Source organism: Lemur catta, chromosome 2 (genome assembly GCF_020740605.2).
Source record: "Lemur catta isolate mLemCat1 chromosome 2, mLemCat1.pri, whole genome shotgun sequence".
Lineage (NCBI taxonomy): Eukaryota > Metazoa > Chordata > Mammalia > Primates > Lemuridae > Lemur > Lemur catta.
Window position 1 is genome coordinate 26,850,772 of NC_059129.1, and position 20,456 is coordinate 26,871,227.

Here is a 20,456-nt window from a genome sequence, read left to right on the forward strand (position 1 = left end):
ATACCATTTTAAGAGTTAAAGGAGCATGGGAAAATCATCTGTATGTGAGGCAAGGTCAGGTTGAATAGCAAGAGGAAAAGAGAAACTGTCTTCAAGAAAGCCTTCACTCATGATCCTGGACATTTTATCTTAATCCTCATCACAGTTCTATGAGGTGTGTCAGTGTGTCCCCATTTTAGGGTAAATAGCTTGCCTGGGTCGCAGAGCTGGGAAGGAGGAGAGCCAGGAGCCCCGCCCTCGGCTGTCCCTGGGTCGGGGGCTCAGAACCTCTCTCCGTCTTTCCCCAATAGAGAGCAAAAGCCAGACGTGGTCTAGTAAAATCTGTAGTAACTAGAAATGAACTGGATCTTGTCCTGCTCTGTGATTTTGAGAGAAAGATGCAGCACAACTGGGAAAGCAAGATGGTATTAGGAGTTTATCTTCGTGAAGCTATTTTCTAAGCGTGCTCACTCTCCTCCCAATTTGGGAACTGTTGCTACCCTGCTGATGTCTGTGCGACAAGGGAGCAGGGGTGTCAACCACAACGGACACCCTCCAGGTTCTTATGTGCCTTCTTGCTAATCCTGTGGGAAGTAGCAGGGTGGGTGGCATTGCACCCATTTTACAGATCCGCTGGCTTGCTGAAAGCCGTTCACCTTACTGGCAGTGGGAGTCCATGTTCACACTGGTCCCTCGGATCAGAAATTGGTGCCCTTCCTTCCACACCACCCTGCTGGCGCCTCCTCTCCACTCCTGGAGCCAAGACGTTCTCTCTTCTTTCTCTGGGGTACTGGGAACAGGATCCACTCTTGTGGTGGGAAAACCACCCCATAAACACAGCCACCGCGAGCTGTGAGATCTGGCCAGGAGGTTTTGTTCTGTTCACTCAGCCCTGACCTCCAAGATGGGAGAGGAGGGCCGGCTGTGCTGCAGAGATTCCCAACAGGGCTGAAACTCACAGCATGTCGATTTATTAAGCCCCCAGATAACTAGAAAGTGGATCTATAGGCAAGCGCTTGCTCCTTCACACGCCTGCTGTTGCTCGATTTTTTGTTCCCTGAGTTGGACAACGGCAGGGAGAAACCGACCTAGAAAGCTCATCGTTCATCCAGACGATTCAGCCAACGTTCGTGGAGCACTTTCTCCGTGCCGGGCTCTCGGGCTCTGTGCTGGGGGCCGCCGGCAGTGGGCTCGCCCTGCCCTGGGGAGGACGGTTAGCGGTCCCACTGCCAGAATCGACTTTGCCACTTTTCCTGGCCCCGTATTTCCTGTCCCCATTCTTACGGTGGAGCTCTGATGAAGGTGACTCTCCAGGCTGCAGGGAGGGCTTGGCCAGCCTGGCTTCAGCGGTGGGGGGCCCTTATAAAAATTGTGCCACTCTGGGGTGTGAGCCGGAATCCTCCGAGACTGAGCTCGAGGAGGGTGTGGGTCTCTCCCGGCCCCCCCTTCAGCCCCCACAACTTCCTGGAAGCCTTGCCAGTCTGCAGAGTCCCCAAGTTTGTCCCCTCTCCCCTCCTCTGGGTCCCCCGCCTGCTGGCTCTCTTCCTCCGGGTCCCTTGCCGATGCTGTCGTCTTCATGACACTGTTTCTGATTTTTTCCTCCGAACCCTTTCTGCACTTTTTTCTGAACTTCTGTTATAGCAGTTAGTGCAGTTTTCCTTTCTTTTTCTTTTCTTTTCCAAGCTTATTCTCTCAGCCAGCACTGACCACCTGCCTGTGACATGCCCCGGGGATCTTATGGCGAGCAGAGCGCAGGCCTCACTGCAGCTCCCAGCCCAGGGGGGGCCGGTGTTCGTCACGTGCTCAGGCAGAGCGATGCGATGAGGACAGGTGTAGCAGGAAGGGCCTGGGGAGCAGGCACACACGGTACTGCCTTCTGCAGTGAGGTGGGAGGGGGTGGGGAAGTGGTATTTGAGCATCTCATAGAATAGAGAAAGGAAAAGCCTCCAAGCCTAGGGAATAGCCTATGCCAGCGTCCAGGGGGAAAGGAGGGGACCCAGCCTTTGGGGGTCATAAGGAGAAGGCCAGCTTGCTGGTTCAGGGTCCTGGGGGACCTCAGTGGTCTTATTCCAGCCCCCTAGGAAGTCACAGAAGTCTCGTGAGCAGGGAATAGCATGTCCCCTTTCCTAGAGGGGGGTGTTCTGCGTCAGGACACCCACTCTGGCCCACAGGTCTGATGTCACAGCACAGAATAACGAAGCCGTAATTCAGACTTTCGTATCACGTGGTGTGAGTCAAAGGTTGTGAGGGGGACAGTGAGGGGGAAGGATTAAGTGTCGGAAAAGCATTTGGGAAACAGGAGGTCCGACCTGGCTCTCAGCGTAAACTTACAAAATAAGTGAAGTCATTAACGGTCAATTTGGGAATCCTACAGGGCTTTCTTTTAAATGGAGCCCACTGTCCGTCCACACACCCACGAAGAGGACAGAGTGAACTTCTGGGGCACCCTTCTGGGAAGGAGGGATCCTACGTACCTGTCAGTCCTTCAAAGCTTAGGTCTCACTGTAGGGGAAAAATGAGATTTTAAGGGAGAAATGTTTACTTTTAGGAGTAGACATTACATTTACATGCACAAAATGCGAAAGGTACCCAGGTGTAGCCCTTAAAGGACCCCCACCTCTTGCTGAGTGCCCCTCTGTTAAATTACCAGCATCTTGTGCTTGTGTAGCCTTCCAGAGACGACTCTGTATATAGAAGCAAGTTATATACGTAAATGTGTGTCTGTGTATCTGCAGTGGATCGCTTGTGAACATATTTTGGGGAGGTAGTTTTACATTTCTAACTGAGCACAGTTATTTTCGCACAGCACCCCGCCCCCCCCCAGCCCCTTTAACCACTTACATGCCAAAGCCAGCCTGGCTTCTGCTCCCTGACAGCACTTTCCTGTCCCCCTGTTCTGCCTGGGTGACTGTGCTGAGGCTTGTCCTTGTTCCGAGGCCCCACTGTGTCGTGTGGAGTGTAGTCCTGGGTGCTGGGCGAGCCCTGATGGGGAAGAGGGTGACGGAGAGTAAGTCCCTCTCCCCACAGGCCCCAGCTAAGACAGGCGTCTCTCATGAAAACTCAGAGTTGTCTCTTGCTGGAAGCATTTTCTCCCTTTTCTAACCTCTTCCTCTGTTGTGTTCCACGGCCTGGCCCCTGTGTCCTCTTGTTCTTTCATGCCTGCCTCGTTCCCTCTGCTGGACTCTGGGCACCTGGAGGTCAGAGTCGGCCTCCAGTTCCTCTGTGCAATTGCTGGAACCCCCAGCCTGGTGTGGGTTGCTGGTGGTAGAATGAATTGGGATCCGAGGTCAAGTATGTGGCTTTGATGGTACAGAAAGTGCACCTGGATGAGGTGTTGACTGTGCCAGGAACTTGAGATGCATTGTCTTAATTATCTCCAGAGAGGGGAGGTCACCTGCCCACAACCACACAGGTCACAGTAGGGATGGAGCCTGGATCCCAGTCCAGGGTTTTGTGACGTCATTGAATGAAGGGTCTTCAGATATTTTGAGCAGGGGGCTGGGACGGTGATGGCAGGAGGCTGGTGGGTGGGTTTGGGCCCACCACCCCTTTCAAGCCAGAGCACCTGCCATTCGTCAAATGATTCTGTTGTTGGAAACAAAACAAAAAATGCTCTCAGGACTACCCAGTGCAGGAACCACACTGGCCTTTCCCTGTTTGCACAACTGATCTATTTTTTTCACTAACAAAACCATTCACAATTTTTATATAGAATGTGCTGCTTGATTAGTTTGACAGCTAATCCCTAAAGAAACATCAGATGAATTAATTCTTTGGGTTAAAGTTTGAGATAATAAAATGAGGATACTAGTGTTGCTGATGTGGTTGGCCCAGGCATGTTTTCCCCACCACAATTGGGGTGCTGCAGAGAGGCCACCTCCTTCGCAGGCCTGGAAGGAGCCCACCCTGCGGAGCCTGGGCATCTGCAGGGAGCCCGTGCGGGCTGGCCCAGGGGCTTGAGAAAGACAGAATCTCAGTGAACATGATAGGGGTGCTGCAGGTACCCCCCAGTTCAAAACCAACAAACAGCTGGCTTGCATACTTTAAAGAGGAGCAGTTCCAAACTGATCACTGACGTTGTTACGAGACTTATTCTATTTGGGTAAAAAGTTTCCACAATTTCCTTTAAATAGGCAGCAAGTTATATGGTAGTTTTTTTTCATTTTTTGTTTTTAATACATCTTTAATACTTGGCTGAAAGGCTGGAATTCAGGCAGAGAGAAACTTACTATGTTAAGGGCTTTGCCCTTTGAGGATCTGTCAGAAATGGAGAGAAAAACATCCCAGAAGTTATAATCAGTGAGGAAAACAGGATTCCAGCCATCCACCGTTCTCGGGCAGGACACCAGCGTCCCGGAATGAGGCTGGCTGCCTGTGTGCACACAGCCCTCGGTGTCAGAGATGAGAGGAGATGCCAGCAGCGAGGCCGCGTGGTGATAGGCCCGGCGGCTCCCACGGTGGACGATCGCGGATAGGCCCGGCGGCTCCCACGGTGGACGATCGCGGGCCTTGGCCTTGGCCCCGGACCGGAAGCTCTCCTGAGGAGGGGCACTGCCCTCTGGGGCTCCTGTCGTGTCGCAGCCTTTACGGAATGGACAGAGGGATGCCACTGACAGAGTCTGCACCTGGGCTACTGCGGCCCGACGACTCGGGTGGGGGCTGGACGAGGCCCAGTGAGTGCCGGGGGCCGGGTTGGGGCTGGAACCTGGGCCGTGCAGGTCCAGAGCAAGGTTTTTCACCGGACCCCACCTATCCTGATGTGAGTCACCACGATCACTCGGAAAGATAAAAACACACTTTGTGCATTCAGGCCCTTGCCAGATATTTTCTCAGTAAAATTTCTGGCTCTTTTAGCCTCATTGGAAGTGCCAGGTCCTGAGCCTGTTGTCAGCCTGCCGACCACCCATGACCTGGGATCTGGAGCCCTCGGGTGTTTCCAGCAGGAGAGAACTTCTAGATGGTACTGAGGGGACGTCCTCCTTTGCCTTTCCCTGGGAGAGTTCCGGCTGGGCTGGGGGTGTTTTCCGTGGCAGCCGCCGCCTCTGCCGCCAGCTCGTTAACACGCCTGAGACTGGCCAGCGAGCAGTCCGTTGTACAAGAAGCAGCTGTTGTCTGACAAGGGACGTGCTCACCTCACTCTGAATCCCGGGACCAAGAGGCCGTTGTTCCCAGGCCTCTGCCCCCTGCAGGTGGACACACTGCCGACGAGCACAGAGGTTCCCGTGTCACGAGGTTGTGTGTTAGACACATTACGTAACCTGTGTTTCCGTAACTATATGTGTGTTATTTCACATTAGCAGGATTTTAAAAGTTAATCTATGTTGCAGTTTTTCCAACTAGACAATACATGCATATGGCAAAGTCATCAGACCCCTCCTCATGGGTCCCTCCTGAGAGCCAAGCACGGTTACAAATTTCTTGTGTGTCTTTTTGGAGATAATCTCAGCCTATGCAAGCATATGTATAGATAAACATCGTTTGCACTTTGCTTTTTGGGTTGACTATATCTTGACGATCATATAATACACGTAGGACTGTGGGTTTTTTAAGCATTGCAGAATAATCCGTGAGCGGCTTTGCCAACAGGGAGTTGCTGGACGTGTAGGTTGGTTCTAGGGTTTTTGCTCTTTATGACTTTTTAAAGCCGTTCAAATGTGGGGGCTCTCTGTTTTTCCCTTCTTAAATGTGTCCCATGACTCATGGGCCAAGGGGTCTGTATTTGAGTCCCCTCCCCCACCTCCTTGAATGCATTACATTCCCCTGTTAATGTGTCATTATATTTGACACTTTGAGTATAGGCAGGCTTGGTAGATAATAAAACAGTATTTGGCTTATGTTTAATAGCCGTCTCCTCCGTGTGCCTGAGAGCGCCTTAGCGTCCTTCAAAGCGATTTGGTGATGGGTTCCCTACCCCCCCGCCCCAAGGGACTCGGTCAAAATTGTGAGCCTTAAATCTGACCAGCCCGATCTGGGACGGTGGAAGCTCCATGAAGCGATGGCAGCTCAGCCTCTCCTCCTCGCTGTGCCAATCTGTTTCCATGGTGGCGGGTGGCAGCACAGTGTTAAATTTGGAGACCCCCATTGGTTTCCCAGGCCGACCTGCATATGTCTGTGAGCCTGGGGCAGGGAGTGTGGTGGACCCCTGTTGAGTCCCCGCCTGCTGACAGCAAGTTGCCTCCGGTGAGCTGGTTCTGCAGCCCCGTAATCAAGGTGGATCTGCCTCGAGTTGGGCCACCTGTTTCGGCTCAGCCCGGCTCCGTCTGGCTTCCGGACCCATCTGCCTAGGGAGGGACAGATTGGGGGGGAGCCAGGGGGAACAGAGGGGCCTATAGACCCCGTGCCCTTCTGGCATCCCCCATAAAATGTCTCCCCTCTCCCCACCTGATGGGAAGGCAGGGGCCGGGGCTGGGACCCACAGTCACCTTGGTACGTGCAGCATCCTGCACCTGGCCGGCTGGAGGAGTCAGCAGACGCCCACTGCCTGGGTGACCCCCGCCCAAGCCTTCCACGCAGTGGAGGAAGCAGGGACCCTGTGGAAAGCAGTCCGTATTCTTTTGTTTTTCTCTAAGTTTTCTGTGTCTGTGTGCGATTGGAACGAAACATCGACTTTTTTTCTTTTTTGTCATATTTCAATATTGGCTTTTTCTCCCCCTTCTCGAAGTCTCCTTTTATAACTTCTTCTGCTGCTGCTTAAATATAGATGTCGAAGTCCTCCTCCTTCCCAGATTGTTTATATTTCTGCGGAGCCTTCTGCTCGTCTGGGACTGCTCTTCTCTCCTCCCCGCTCTACCACATTGGTCTCCGTTGCTCTTTTTTCCCTGCCTTCCCTTGACTGGGATGCGTTTCAAATGTGGTCTATCAAAATGTTCAGTGTTTCCCTCTTTTCTGCAATAGCTTTGACATCTGTTCTTGAATCCTAGCCCACGTTATTCTTTAGGACTTGTTTGCCCAAGGTTTACTTTAATGCCAGAAATACTAAGGGGAGAGTTTGGTGCGGTGGTTTCTACCCCCATCGCTGGTTTGTTAGGGTTTTTTCCCCCTCTCCCCTCCTTTTTAAACTCTCTCTGATTTCTGAGCTGACAGCACTCTGGATGTGTGTTCCAGCACTCTGTCATCCTGTCTGGCAGCGGCCCACCCCGTAGTGGCACCAACGAAGCGTTTACAGCAGGGCTTACAGACTTGCTGGGTTATTTCCACTGAGAAGGAAGGCAGGTGGGACTCGGTGAGGTGGGCGGAGAGGGGTGGAGAGACTCTACTCGCTTCTTGGAGGTCTGGTGATGATCTTCAGCTTTGACCACGCGCGCCTTTCTGCCCTTGCTTTGTGGGGTTTCTGCTCAGCTCGTCTCAGGGTAGTGTTCCCTGCCATTGAGAAACCACTCGGAGCAGCCACCTTGAGTCTAAGCAGAATGTGCTGCCGTGTGTCTTTAGTCACTGAAACGACTCAGCAAGAAAACAGGCCTTTTGGTGGCTACGGCAACGTGTCCTTGTCCTCCTGCTGTCAGCCTGGAGCACCATTCTGGGCCCATCTGCTGCAGGCTTGTTTGAAACAGATTCTCTTGGCAGCTCCTCCCAGAATTTCGGAGGCCAGGGCACGAGTTCTTGGATGCGCCGAGTGTCAGTTGGTCGTGCGTAGCAGGGGCCAAAGCCCTCAGGCCCTGCAGGTCCTCTCTTATGACACCCACTCCTGTGGTCCTTGGGGTTCCTGTGGTCCTTGGGGTTCCTGTGCAAGTAACATAATTTGAGAAAAACTGTGGCTTCCAGGTGCCTCATTTCCAAAAAGTTTACAAGATATTGGAAATAATTATTCTTGGTATTTATCTCTTAAAGGTCCCTCTTGAAAACTAGTAATAGGTTAATGGTCCCAAACAGGATGGTTGGCCTAGAGGAAGCTCAGAATAAGTATTTGTTGAATGAAAACAAATCAAGGCTGGGTGTGGTGGCTCACGCCTATAATCCTACCACTCTGGGAGGGGGGAGGACCACTTGAGGCCATGAGTTCAAGAGCAGCCTGGGCATCAGCAAGACGCTGTCTCTACCAACAAAAAGAAAAATTAGCAAGGTATGGTGGTGCATGCCTGTGGTCCCAGATATTCAGGAGGCTGAGGCAGAAGGACCACTTGAGCCCAAGATTTTGAGGTCGTGGTGAGCTAGAATAACCTCACTGCACTGTAGTTGGGGTGACAGAGTGAGACTCTGTCTCAATTGGAAAAAAAAAAAGAAACAAAACAAACCAAATCCAGTATTACTACACACGGTCCTGGGCCCACACGTTGAAGGACAGCCAGGCTGAGTGCCCCGATAAGTGGGCAGAGCTCAGCAGAGCGACCAGCGCCCTCCGGGATAGCTGGAAGAACAGACAGGAGCAGTGCCAGGGAGGGGCGTGCGTTGGCCCGACTGGTTTTAGCAGGAAGGTGTTTCTGCGTGTTCTGTTACAGGATCAGAGTCGTCTGTGGAATGCATGTAGATGCACGACGCACCAAGCTGGGCAAGTTTGGTTTTCTCAGACCAATGCGCATGGGGTGGATGGATTCTGTTAATTGCAGCCCCTCCTCTGCCAATGAGTTAAAAATCCCTGGAGCCACCAGGGTCTCTACTTGATGTTCTGGTCAAATGCAAATATGATCTCCTCTGGTACAAGGCACAATTACAATCTTGCTTTTCCTTTTTTGTCTTTCTCAACAGAGAGAACTCGATGCCACCGCAACAGTATTGGCGAACCGGCAAGATGAAAGTGAACAGTCCAGAAAGCGGCTTATCGAGCAGAGCCGAGAGTTCAAGAAGAACACTCCAGAGGTGAGGTGGGGCTGCCCTCGAGATCTCTTTTAAGGGGTCTTATTATTCTGGTACACATTCAGACGACGTGTCGTAGGCATTTCATCTTCATCAAACGTGTGGGAAACAGCCTGCTCCTTTCTCCGATGTCCTCAGCCCCATCCCAGCAGGCTGGGGGGACATGGCAATTGATAGGTTGTCTGGAAATAATAAAGTCTGAGCTAATTCCAAGTGCAGATACTGAACAAGCTGGGTAGGTGAAAATTTGTGGGCAGGTGTGTGGATGTCTCAGACCCTCGAGCCCAGCCCAGCCTCTGGCCCCACGTTGGTAGCATGCCACCAAAATCTACGAAGGACACTGTGGGGCAGAGGGGCCTCAGGGCCTGCCTCCCCGGTACTGGAGGCTGCACACATCTGAGAGTAGCCACATGCCGATACTTCTTGTAAGACAGACATAGAATCTGCAAGGACCTTTTTAATACCTCTGTGTTTCTTGAAATAATCTGTAAGGCACTGGGAATGACCTTGTCACCTGCTCCCTTTTTTTTCTTGCATGTGTGCATTAGGAGGGCCAATGTTGAGAGTCACTGGGGCTACATTTTCCTAGTCTGTTTCTAGGTCTCTTTTTCTCTTCTGTCTCTGTCAAGTGTATAGTGAGAAATAAAAAAGAAGCGAAGTGTCACAGAAGGATGAGCAGACCGGGGCTTTGCTTTGGCGGGGGTGGGATGGGGGGTATTATCTTCTGTCAGTCAGTCCCCGATGGTTCTCTTGCCGTGGGCTCGGCCCCCAGCCTCTGCACTTCCCCTCGGACGGGAGGGCTCCCAGGCCTTGGGAATCTTCCCACAGCTCTCAGTTCTTCCACGTAGGACAAAGGAACAGGCCTGGAAGCAAAGCCACTTTCTGGGAGAGATGCCCCTAACTCGTATAATATGATATTTCTGAAACATTAGGTGTGAACTGAATTTTTAAAAGTGGACTCATTTAAAATGTTTCGAAGGAGCTTTGCTATTGAAGGGAGTGCTATCTTGAATCATTTTGGAAAACAAATTATGAACCCTGTATTTTAGAATAAACATTTTGGAAGAAAACAGGGTAGGAAGAAAGAAGGCTCCAGCAGTAGACGCACCTAAGAGGTTCAGCTCTCAGACCACTGCCTACCCTCCGCCTCCGCCTGCCCTGGGCTGTGGGTCTTCCCGTCTGCTCAGAGCAGAAACTCGGTCGGAGTCACTGCTGCTGGGGCGCTGCCGCCCTCTGCGGCTGTCGGAGGGTGGGGGGCCCTGTTCTCTCTGTTCAGCCTGGTGAGTAAAGGCAGGAGCCAGCGGCAGCCTCTGCTCCCGTCTCTCAGCTGCTGCAGAGCAGACCCTCCTGGAGGCCCCAGTTGTGGCATTTCCAGAGCTCTCGGCCTTGCCTCTGTTTCCCTAGGCTGACCCGCTTCCCGCCCATCTCTGGAGCCGCTCTTGGCGCCGTTCCTGTATCTAGCTGTGGCCGCTGTCCTGTGTTCTCTCTGCCCTTCCCTTGGTGACCAGATGTCCTGGGGTTTCCCTAGAAAATCCTGAAGAAGAACAAGGCCATCCTTTTGAGGCGATGGGCAACAAATAAATAAATACAGTCTGTCATACAGTCGGGGGCGGGGTGGAGCAGAGAACTGGGTCCCGGGTAGGCCCCAGAAATCCCAGGCTCCTCAGCCGCGAATGGCAGTGCCCGTGGAGGAGGAGCGTCCTCCCCTCCGGCTGCCTCAACCCTAGCGAGGCTGGTGGGTGTTGATCGAGCTGCACCGAGCCCTGTCCCTCTGTGGGCGCCCAACAGGCCTGTCCTGCAGGAGCTAGCGGGCAGCTCATGTGGCTCGTGTTGAATCCCACATCAGTTACTCAAAAAAAAACCTGGCCTCAAACTTTGCCTTTTTATTTCCTTGTAACCCCAATAAACGGAAGAGGCTCAGGGAGGAGGCAGCCTGGTTGGTAAATGGCATTTGGGGCATTTCTTTTCAGGGTACCCGGATAGACATTGTCTTCCGTGGGGGCCGGAACCCCACCTGGAAGGGATGGAGGGGGTAGAAGGAGGCCATCGTGCTTGTTCCCGGCCTGACTACTGCCAGGTGGTCACAGCCAGCACCTGTTTCCTCTGCTTTTGCTGCAGTGAGGAGGGTCTTGCTGTGGCACGAGTGTCTGGGGAGGCCGGGGGGTGGGGCTTCCTTTGCACTTGCCTGTCTGAGGATCATCCTGGAATCTCTGTGGGGCCCCATGGGAAGCCTGACCCAAAAGTGACCCAGTTCACTTTTTCTGCGGGCCAGAATCTTCTGCCGGAAATTTTGAAGCCACTTAAAGTCAGAGTTGGTGGTGAGAGTGGGTAGCTGCAGGCAGAGTCCTCCGGGGTACACAGGGGTGTGTGTGTGTGAGTAGCTTTGACCATACATGTATGTGTGGGGCAGGGCTCTGATAGCACGTGTGTGTGTGTGTGTGTAGCTATGATAGCACGTGTGGGACAGTGCTCTGTCAGTACATGCGTGTGGCTGGGGGGATCTGACAGCATGTGTGGAGCCTCAGGCGAGTGCCCGGCCTGGGCCAAGAGGGGGTATTGAATCATCGCTTGTTTGGGGTGTCAGTCTTGAGGAGCCCCGACATCGGTCACTTCCTTTGGCTATACCACTAGACGGGTTATTACGTAACCAAGAAGTGGATTAACACTCGCCATGGAGGTAACACTTCTAGAAGTTGCACATGTGAAAAGAAAGTTGCCTAGAGCTTCATTCTGCAGGGTAAAAAAAAACCTGGCTTGTCGGCAGGGAAGACCTCCTCTTCCCTAGGAACAAGGCCCAGGGTCCTGAGGCCTCACGTGTGGTGGAGCCAGGGCTGGTGGTGTTCTCGCTGGCATCGCACCAAGTGTGTTGGTTCTCGATGAAAATGCCCGAGTACCTCTTTGTTATGAGAAGGGAGAAAATTTCCTCCTGGTGTCCGTAGAGTGTCTGACATGTCTAACATGTAGGATTAGGCACCACCCGAGAGAATTCAGAGGTCACTACGGTTTAGTCTCCCCATCAGGGAATTCATATTTTCCTAGACTAGCTCTTACCAGAAGCTACTGGGAAAAAAAGGTGGGCTGCGATGGGGAGGTGTCTGGGAAGGCGGGGAGGGGTGCTGCGTGGTGGGAGCAGCCACAGGAACATCAGGAGGTGGGCACCGAGGTGGCTGGAAGCCTTGAGTGCTTTTTGTTTCGAATGAATTTTTTAAAGTTTCAGTGTCATGTCATTAGACGAATGCATTTGTAGTTACTTGATATTATTATTATAATTTTTAGAGACAGGGACTTGCTCTTTTGCCTAGGCTGGAGTACAGTGGCCTGATCATAGCTTTCTGCAGCCTTGAACTCCTGGGCTCAAGCGATGGTCCTGCCTCAGTCTCCCAAAGTGCTGGGATTACAGGTGTGAGCCACCGCGCCCGGCCGCTTATGTCTTTTTGATCCAAAATTGTAGTTAATTTGAAGGAGATTGCAGTTATCCTGTGAATAAAATTCTATGCATTTTGTTTGAGTCAATCAAGAGTCCTTTTAGAAAGAAAAATGTTTTTAAATATTCTAACTGAACATCCATTCCCCATTGAATTAAGAATCAGCGGTTGCACATCGTAGACAGTGGGTATTTCTAGGGCGTCTTCTTTCCATGGTTATTACTGCAGGTGACTTACTGGCCGTGTGCATTTGGGCAAATTACTTACCTCCCAAAGTCTTAGTTTCATCATCTATAAAAAAAGTAATGACAGGGCCCAGCTCACAGGGTTGCTGTGTGTGCATGTGTATACGTATGTGTGTGTGTGCATGCAATGAATGGCTCCACAGAGGCCGGGCACCGAGAGTCCAGTCCAGTCTGTTGTTCAGTGGTGACTTGGAGCAATCACTAGGTAACCTACTAGATGCAGTTGATTCCTGCTCCTCAAAGCTAGCTTGGGGAACTTAAAAAAAAAAAAAAAAAAAAAAAAAAGAATAGCTATAGGTAGTTTTGGCTTAAAGTGTTTCAAGAGTTGGTTTGTAAAAAGTTAATCATTTTACAAATATTTATTGAACACCTTCCATGTGCTAGATAGTTTGGGGACAAAATTCTTTCACTGTTCTTGAACAGTTTCTTATCTTTCTTATGAAGCGAATAGAACACAGTCGTATAGCATGTGGAGTGCTGGGATGGTATGCCTGGAATCTTCCCGCTGTAGACTTTCCCCACAGAAACGCTCTTAGGTCAGTGGTGATAAAAGTTCTCTGGATAAGCCACATATGGCTCAGTAACCCTTATTGTAGATAAACAGTTCTGCTTTTTGAGCGTTGGTTCTTAACCTTTAAAATATCGATGAATGTTAAGGTTCCGCTCCCCTGAGAAATGCACGTGTTTGCACACAGTTACTGGCGGACCCCTTAGCACGCATCCTGTGCCCTTGGTTTGGGACACATTTCCCTGGGCCACAGTGCGGTTTCAGTTTGCTATGCCAGCAACACTGCATGGGTCTCCTCTCTCCTCTTCCTCCTTGTGCCCCAGGGCAAGGGGGGATCAAAGAGGGAGGTGGCCGGTGCTGAGCAGGGACCAGCTGTGCCCTGGCCCTGGGCTGGGTGCTGGGGACTGGGAGGTGCGTAGAGGGTGGCGTGGGGCTCTGTGGACTGGCAGCAGCTTTCTGGAGGCCTGGTGGTGGTAGAGCTGTGAAATGTCTTAGCCTTCTCATTCGCCCTTTGCTGTTCTGTTGCTTTGATCAGAGGTCGAATTCTCAATCTCCCGCGTGTGATTCCAGAGGTCTTGCCTGGTCCCAGGTGCCTGGGGGATGGGTGAGGCCGAAAGCACCTGGAAACTGAGTTATTTCTCATCTGGCTCTGCAAGAAGGGTCACTGCAGGGCTTCATGATTCTGCCTGGGAATTGCTCATCTGTTCGGTTAAGTTGTAAGTTTGCTCCTGGGGCAAATGTTTGTCTGAGAATCCCACAGCTACTTCTTGGCCAAGCCGGGACATGAACCTGAGCAGTCTGGCTGCTGAGCCTGTGCCTTACCGGCTCCTGACAAGACGAGCATCCAGAGCTAACCCAGATGGGCTTTGTGCAGCCGAGGCCCTTAAGGTGAGGTCATGGGAGGTTGTAGGCAATGTGCTGCCTGTGACTTGCAGTCCCAGCTCGCAGGCCCTGCCCTGGGGGGGTTCAGGGGCCCGGGGTGGGGGGCGTGGCTAGGCAGATTTGAGCTGAGTAAGCCAGGGTGGGGTCCTCGCTGGAGGAACCTGCGGCAAAGGCCTTGCTTCAGGACTGTGCCATTTAATGCGACACTTGCCCGTCAGGAGGGTGGTCTTCAGTGTCAGACTTGCTTCCAGGAAGAGCACAGGGGCCGTTTTGTTTTGTTCTGCTCTGCTGCTTTTCGGTTTGGGAAGAGCCATCCTTTATGGGGGCAAGAGAGGAGGGAACCGCATTCCTGAGATGCAGCGATTGTATAATAAACCAGCCTCAGGGCTCATCCTTGTCACTTCAGCGGGCCCAGTCCTACCCCAGAATGTTTCTCGGTTGGTGTGGAGGACTTCGATAAGTTAATCAGGCCCCATCGCTCTGTGGGGCAAGTTGAACTGCAGCTGAAGGGCTCTCGTGGGTCATTGTTCCCCCCGATGTATTTTTGCCTGAACATTTCTGGATCGCTAGAGCGTTAATCCTAATGACACCCGGTCCACCATGCTAGCCGTCTGCGTCTGTGCTTTCTGCATCTGTCCTGCCCAAGTGCTGTGACGTCTCTCCCCTGTCTCTGGGCCTGACTTGGGGGCCCAGTTCCCTGTGGTCAGGGAACCACCTCTTCCTCACTCGCTGTCTGCCCCATAGAGGGGTCTTGGGCGTGATGCCAGGAGCAGCCCCTTTGGCAGTGACAGCTGACTCAGCATGCCCAGTTTGTGACAAGGGACACCCTCTCTGCTGCTCATGTAACTGCCATCCACTGGGTTTCATGTTCTGAGTCTCCCGGCATCTTAATTTGCCTTTTCTACCTCAGACCCAGAATGTCTTCTGATCTTTACGTTCCTGGATGACTGGTGAGAAACCAGACTTGGGGGCTGTCTTGAGATGTGACCTGGACAGAAATCTCGCGCCGTCGTTGACATGGGGTAGATTTGTCAACTCCCTCTGGGCTCTGGCAGGTGGGGTGAGGGGAGGGGTCTCTCTCCTCTCGTTCTGGATCAGGACGTGCTGTTTCTGAGGTGAGCTGGAAACGATGTGAGTCCTGTCTTTTTGACACCTCAGCTGCTCCCTTCTTGCCGAGGTGAGGAAGACAAAAGAATGGAAGACGCGAACTTGACGACTCACTTTCACTCCCTGTGAGAAAGGGAGTCAGAAGGGTGGGGGTGGCGGAGGGTAGTAATATATAGTTGTGGCCTCGGCCCAGATGCATTTAGTCACTGCCTCAACAGCCTTTATATAGACACTGCAGGAGTGACTCAGCCTGGAAAGAGAGAGTCACTTAAAAATAAAGTTGCGACTCCACGGACACGTGTGTGCAGGCTGCCCCCGGATGGCGTCGCCAGGGCCTGGCGTCCTCAGATAACTAAGGTGAGGGCAGTCGGGATGACCCCATCATGGAACTGGTATGAGGATTCAGTGAGGTCACGTGTGCTCCCCAGTGCTTTTTAAACCCAAAACAGTGTCCAGACTTTGTCAGCAACTGCTTGGCAGGTTCGAGGTAGCCACTGGACTCTCACCTCCTCTCTTGTTTATAACAGATTTTGCATCAGCCCTCATTAGAGTCTAAAGCCACTCACCCACCCTCATTTTCCTTGTATCACGTTGGGCACGTGTTGAGTTGGAGTGATCAAAGGCCTGCAGCACTGATTTGACAAACCACGGCTTTTAGAGAGGAGGGCACACCAGGCCCGTCCTGGCAGGAAGGACAGTGACGGAGAAGGAGGTCTCTGAACTGGGAAGAAAGACTTGGGGCCCAGGGTGGTCACACACTGGGGATGTGAACACCTCCCACCACACAGCGGGCAGCAGATCTTGGGGACTTCTCACTGCAGCAGCTCTGAATCCACAGCACAAGTACTTTGTCCCACTTCTAAAGCCCAAGGGCCTGCGGGGCAGGAGCTGTGTGTGTCCACCCTGTTTATATTCAGCCCTGTACCTCGAACACCATGGCAACTGATGACTACAGTTGAAAGGTTCTATGGCGTTTATAGCATTCACGTAGAAATCTTTTCTTTCCACAACATTTTTTTAAAATGTTAATTACCTCACTCTATAAGATTTATTTCTCAAACAGGTAGATATATAAAATTTTATTTGATGATTCAGTTTCATTTAATTTTTTGTGCAAAACTGAAAAAAAGATTTTTAAGATTTGCCTTTCTTTGGCAATTCCTCGAAAAGTTAAAGCTGGGTTGGGCAAGGCAGCTCACGCCCATAATCCTAGCACTCTGGGAGGCTGAGGTGGGAGGATCACTTGAAGTCAGGAGTTTTGAGACCAGCCTGAGCAAGAGGGAGACCTGTTCTCTACCAAAAATAGAAAAAATTAGCTGAGCATGGTGGCTCATGCCTGTATTCCCGGCTACTCGGGAGGCTGAGGCAGGAGGATTGCTTGAGCCCCTGGGAGTTTGAGGTTGCTGTGAGCTAGGCTGACGCCACAGCACTCTAGCCTGGGTGACAGACCAAGACTCTGTCTCAAAAAAAAAAAAAAAAGTTAAACCTGGAGTTACCATGTGGCTAGTACTTCCACTCCTAGGCCTGTACCCCAAGAAATGAAAACATGAACTCACAAAACCTTGTACATGAATGTTCATAGCAAAATTATTCAAAATAGCCAAAAAGTAGAAAGAATCCTGATGTCTATCAATGGATGAACTGATTTAAAAAAGTAGTATACCCATACAATAGAATACTATTCAGCCAGAAAAAGGAGTAAAGTACTTGGTACATGCTACGGCATGGGTGGACCTTGGAAACATGGTGAGTGGAAGAAACCAGACACAAAATATCACGTGATTCCATTTATATGAAGTGACTGGAACAAGCAAATCCATAGGGACAGAAAGTAAATTAGTGGTTGCCAGTGGCTGGGGAAGGGGAAATGGGGAGTGACTGATGATGAGTGTGGGGTTTCTTTTGGGAATATAAAAATAGGTCAGGTGTGGTGTCTCATGCCTGTAATCCTAGCATTTTGGGAGGCTGAGATGGGAGGATCGCTTGAGGCTAGGAGTTTGAGACCAGCCTGGGCAACATTGCAAGACCCCGTCTTTACAAAAAGTAGAAAAATTAGCTGGATGTGGTGGCACGTCCTTGTAGGCCCAGCTACTTGGGAGGCTGAAGCAGGAGGATGGCTTGAGCCCAGGAGTTGGAGGTTGCAGTGAGCTATGATGAGGCCACTACACTCCAGCCTAGGTGACAAAGCGAGACTGTCTCAGGAAAAAAAAAAAGTTCTGGTAAGTAGACAGTGGTGATAGTTGCACAACTTTGTGAACGTGCTAAATACCACCGAATTGTATACTTTAAAAGGGTGAGTTTTATGGCATGTAAATTATATTTCAATAAAGTTGTTATTTTTTTTTAAAAAATTCCTCTCTTCATGGGGGTGTGCGAATCCCCAAACAGGTTTTTATTCAGCCGTTCTCTCCTGGTCCTCTGAAGAAACTCCCCACATGAAAGTATCCTGTGAATTTTCATCTTTGCAGTGACGACTTAGTTTAAAAAAGGCCACTCCAGTATTTTGCAAACTTATAAATCCCAAATAATCAACTTGGGCGTTTAATCATTCTAGAATCACCCACTGTTGAGTTATAATAAGACTTTAACTAGAAAAAGTTTAAAAATTAAAAGTGAACTTTTTAACTGTTACCAATTAAGAACTCTTGAAGCCAGTTTATCAACTCAAGAAGTTATTTTCTCATGTCTTTTGGGTCCCTAGGGAAGAAAAGCTGCCTTGAGTAATGAATGCACGTCAGCCTCATTCGGCCCCAGGTCAGGAATGGCTGGTGGCCACGTTATTCCGCTGCATTCCAGAAAGACCCTACAGCATGCTCAGGGCACCAGGGGAGGCCTGATGGAGCAGAGGAATTAGCCTGGGCTCTGGCGCAGTTGGCGCATCGTGTGGTAGTCGAGACCTGGCTTCATTGCTCAATGTCGTGACCTCAGCAGCCTTGGGACAGACACTCACCTCAGTTCCTTCATCTGTGAAAATAGTATTCTGCCAGCTTCAAGGGGTCCTGGGAGGTAAATGTCTAGTCTCAGGCCAGGAGTGGACTGGATAACTAGTTAGTGGTGAGAGGCAGTGGCCTTGAGCAAGGTCACTAACGGTTCTGAGACTTGGACCCTTATCTGTCAACGGAAAGACTGATAATATCCTAGCTGCTAGGAGGGTGACATGAATTAAAATGTCCAGTGCATTTTAATAGTTGCTCAATATGTACTTTCCTTCCTCTCTCTTTCCCTTCCCTTCCTTTCTTATAAAGTAGCGCCAAGCCCCTTCCGAGGGCCAGGACAGTCTGAGGTACGGCAGGGACAGAGAGAGCAGGTTCCAGCTCTCACAGTCTCTGCCCCAGCAGGGGCAGGCAAGCAGGTGACAGCAGAGGATTTCAGCTGGTGATAAGGACGAAAAGAGGACAGGTGGCTGTGAGCGAGCTGGATGGGGGAAGGTACTTGAGGGAGTCAGAGAAAGTTCCCGCACTCTCTCTGTCTCACACACACTCAGGGCCGTTAGTGGAGACTTTGAAACAACCATTGATGAATTGGGGCTGGTCAGTTAGCATTGGGGTCTCCCAAATTTCTTTCATCTAAGGCCTGAGCATCTTCATTGGCTCTTGGCACTTGGGTACTTTTAGACATCAGATTCTGTGTCTCTACCCCCTAAGACCAGGGATGCCATTTAATTTGGGCGTTAGAAAGTTCCATCAGTGAATGCCAGAGTTTGAGGGAGACCTGATTGTGTATCCTCAGGTAGTCAGTGGGGAGTTAACCCCTCAGGTTCTCCGTTTGGTGTCACCGGGAGCAGCCAGAGCTGTGTGTTTGGCCCAGGGGCAGCTGGGTGGCATCCGAAGACCACAGCAGCCGGGCTTTCATCCCGGGAGCATCTCAGGACAGACGGACAGTCCAGCCTCACTCGCGGAAACGCCTGCAGGGCCAGCATTCCTTTTCCTTCCTCAGCCCTGCGTGGCCGCTTCCCTGTGCCCGATGGCTTTTAAAGGGCTATTTTAAGGACAGCAGACAAATTATCTGAGAGTTTAATAACTGTCAAAAGGAAAAGTCCGTCATTGGATTCATGTGTGGAATTTTAGTTGAAACTATGCTGAGTTATATCACCTCTGAGCCTCCATTCTCTCATCCAAAAAATGGGAGTGATGACAGTGACCTTGCAGTTGTTACTGGTCAGACAAGCTGCAGTGGAATATCTGGAACAGCCCTGGCAAGTAGTAGAAGTTCAATAAATGATGTGCCATGTGTACGTCATTAAAATCTACTCTTTTAAAAGGAGAAATTGTGTTTAGGAGTGGGTTTTAAAGCTATAAATGAACACCAAAAAAGAAAAAAAAAACCCAACACTTAAATCATAGGGTGGACCCTAATTTCTACTGCAGACTTGAATAGATTTGGTAAAATATGATATTTTCTTTTTCCATATGTGTCCAGATAGTTTTCTTTCCCCTTGCACTAGTTTTACTGTTCAAAGAGTGGAGATATTCACTGCTGGGCGCTCTTCTTGGAAGCTGTTCTTTGAGAATAGCCCATAACTTGTCGTTCTGGTCAGTAACCTCACCTGAAATGCATTTGGAATGGAGAACATCTTTCTGTATAGGATGCAGTAAAAACTTGGGTAGAAAAAAGCGTTCTCTGCCTTTTCTCAATAAATCTCCTTGTTGAGCACAATTTTTAAGGTATAATGGCTAAATGTGAAAGCTGTGAGATGTGGTTAAAATCATGGTGAACTATTATTATTTATCGAGCCCTTAGTAGTAGCCAAGCAATATGCTAAATGCGTTGCTGCCTTGTCTCTGCTCCTCGAAGTCACCTGAGGGAGGTGGGTGGGTATCATCACTGCCGTAAGCCCCCGCCTGCCAGGATTTACCCAGGCGGACAGGCCCCGAGAATGAGACATAACCGCAGAGCAAACTGTTTGTTAGGTTCCAGAAGTCAAGTTTCTAGTCACTTAATTGTAAGCGATTCCTCTTCTGTTTTTTAAAAAAGAAAACTGCTTTGAGGATTGCCTCTAAGTGGTATGCTCATTTAAAGGGGTGTGGGGGGTGCATTTTGTGGAAGCACATCCAGGGAGGAGCAGTCAGCTACAGGCTAAAATTTGACACTGGCCGGAGAATGCTTCTTAACTTAAGGAATCGACTGTAAATCAAAGCACAGGAAGATCTTCCCTTCCGTTTTGAGATTGTGCCAGTGGAGAAAGAGGCAGTGGGATGTCGAGTCCCACTGACTCTGAGAGCTGCTGTCTTGGGGTTTTCTTTCTTTGGCCAGGAGTGGGGTGGGTGGGCTAATCCCTGACCTTTGATTGCTGACTAATGTCGGCTCTCGGTTTTAACTTGCAAGTGTGACTTGCATAAAAAGTGAATTTACAAGGAGCATTACCAGCCTGTTGTGCAGAGTGTAGTAATTTTGTTTGCGGCCCAGTTTTTAACAGGAAGACACTGTGGTCTAGTCGGTGTAGCTGAAGGAGCATTTAGTTGGGAATCAGGACACTTACGTGCTCATTCTGACTCTGCCACCAACTAGAGATCTGAGCAG

The 20,456-nt window shown here is 50.6% G+C and overlaps 1 protein-coding gene across 6 annotated transcripts in view; it reads left to right on the forward strand.

Annotated features, from left to right (window-relative positions):
- The window catches only part of CUX1 (cut like homeobox 1), a 363,108-nt gene that overhangs the window by 71,876 nt on the left and 270,776 nt on the right, over window positions 1–20,456 (forward strand). For all 6 annotated transcript variants that reach the window (XM_045543045.1, XM_045543046.1, XM_045543043.1 and 3 more), the window contains exon 2: window positions 8,662–8,772. In XM_045543045.1, coding sequence (XP_045399001.1) covers window positions 8,662–8,772 — 111 coding nt within the window. The remainder of the gene's footprint in view (window positions 1–8,661; window positions 8,773–20,456) is intronic.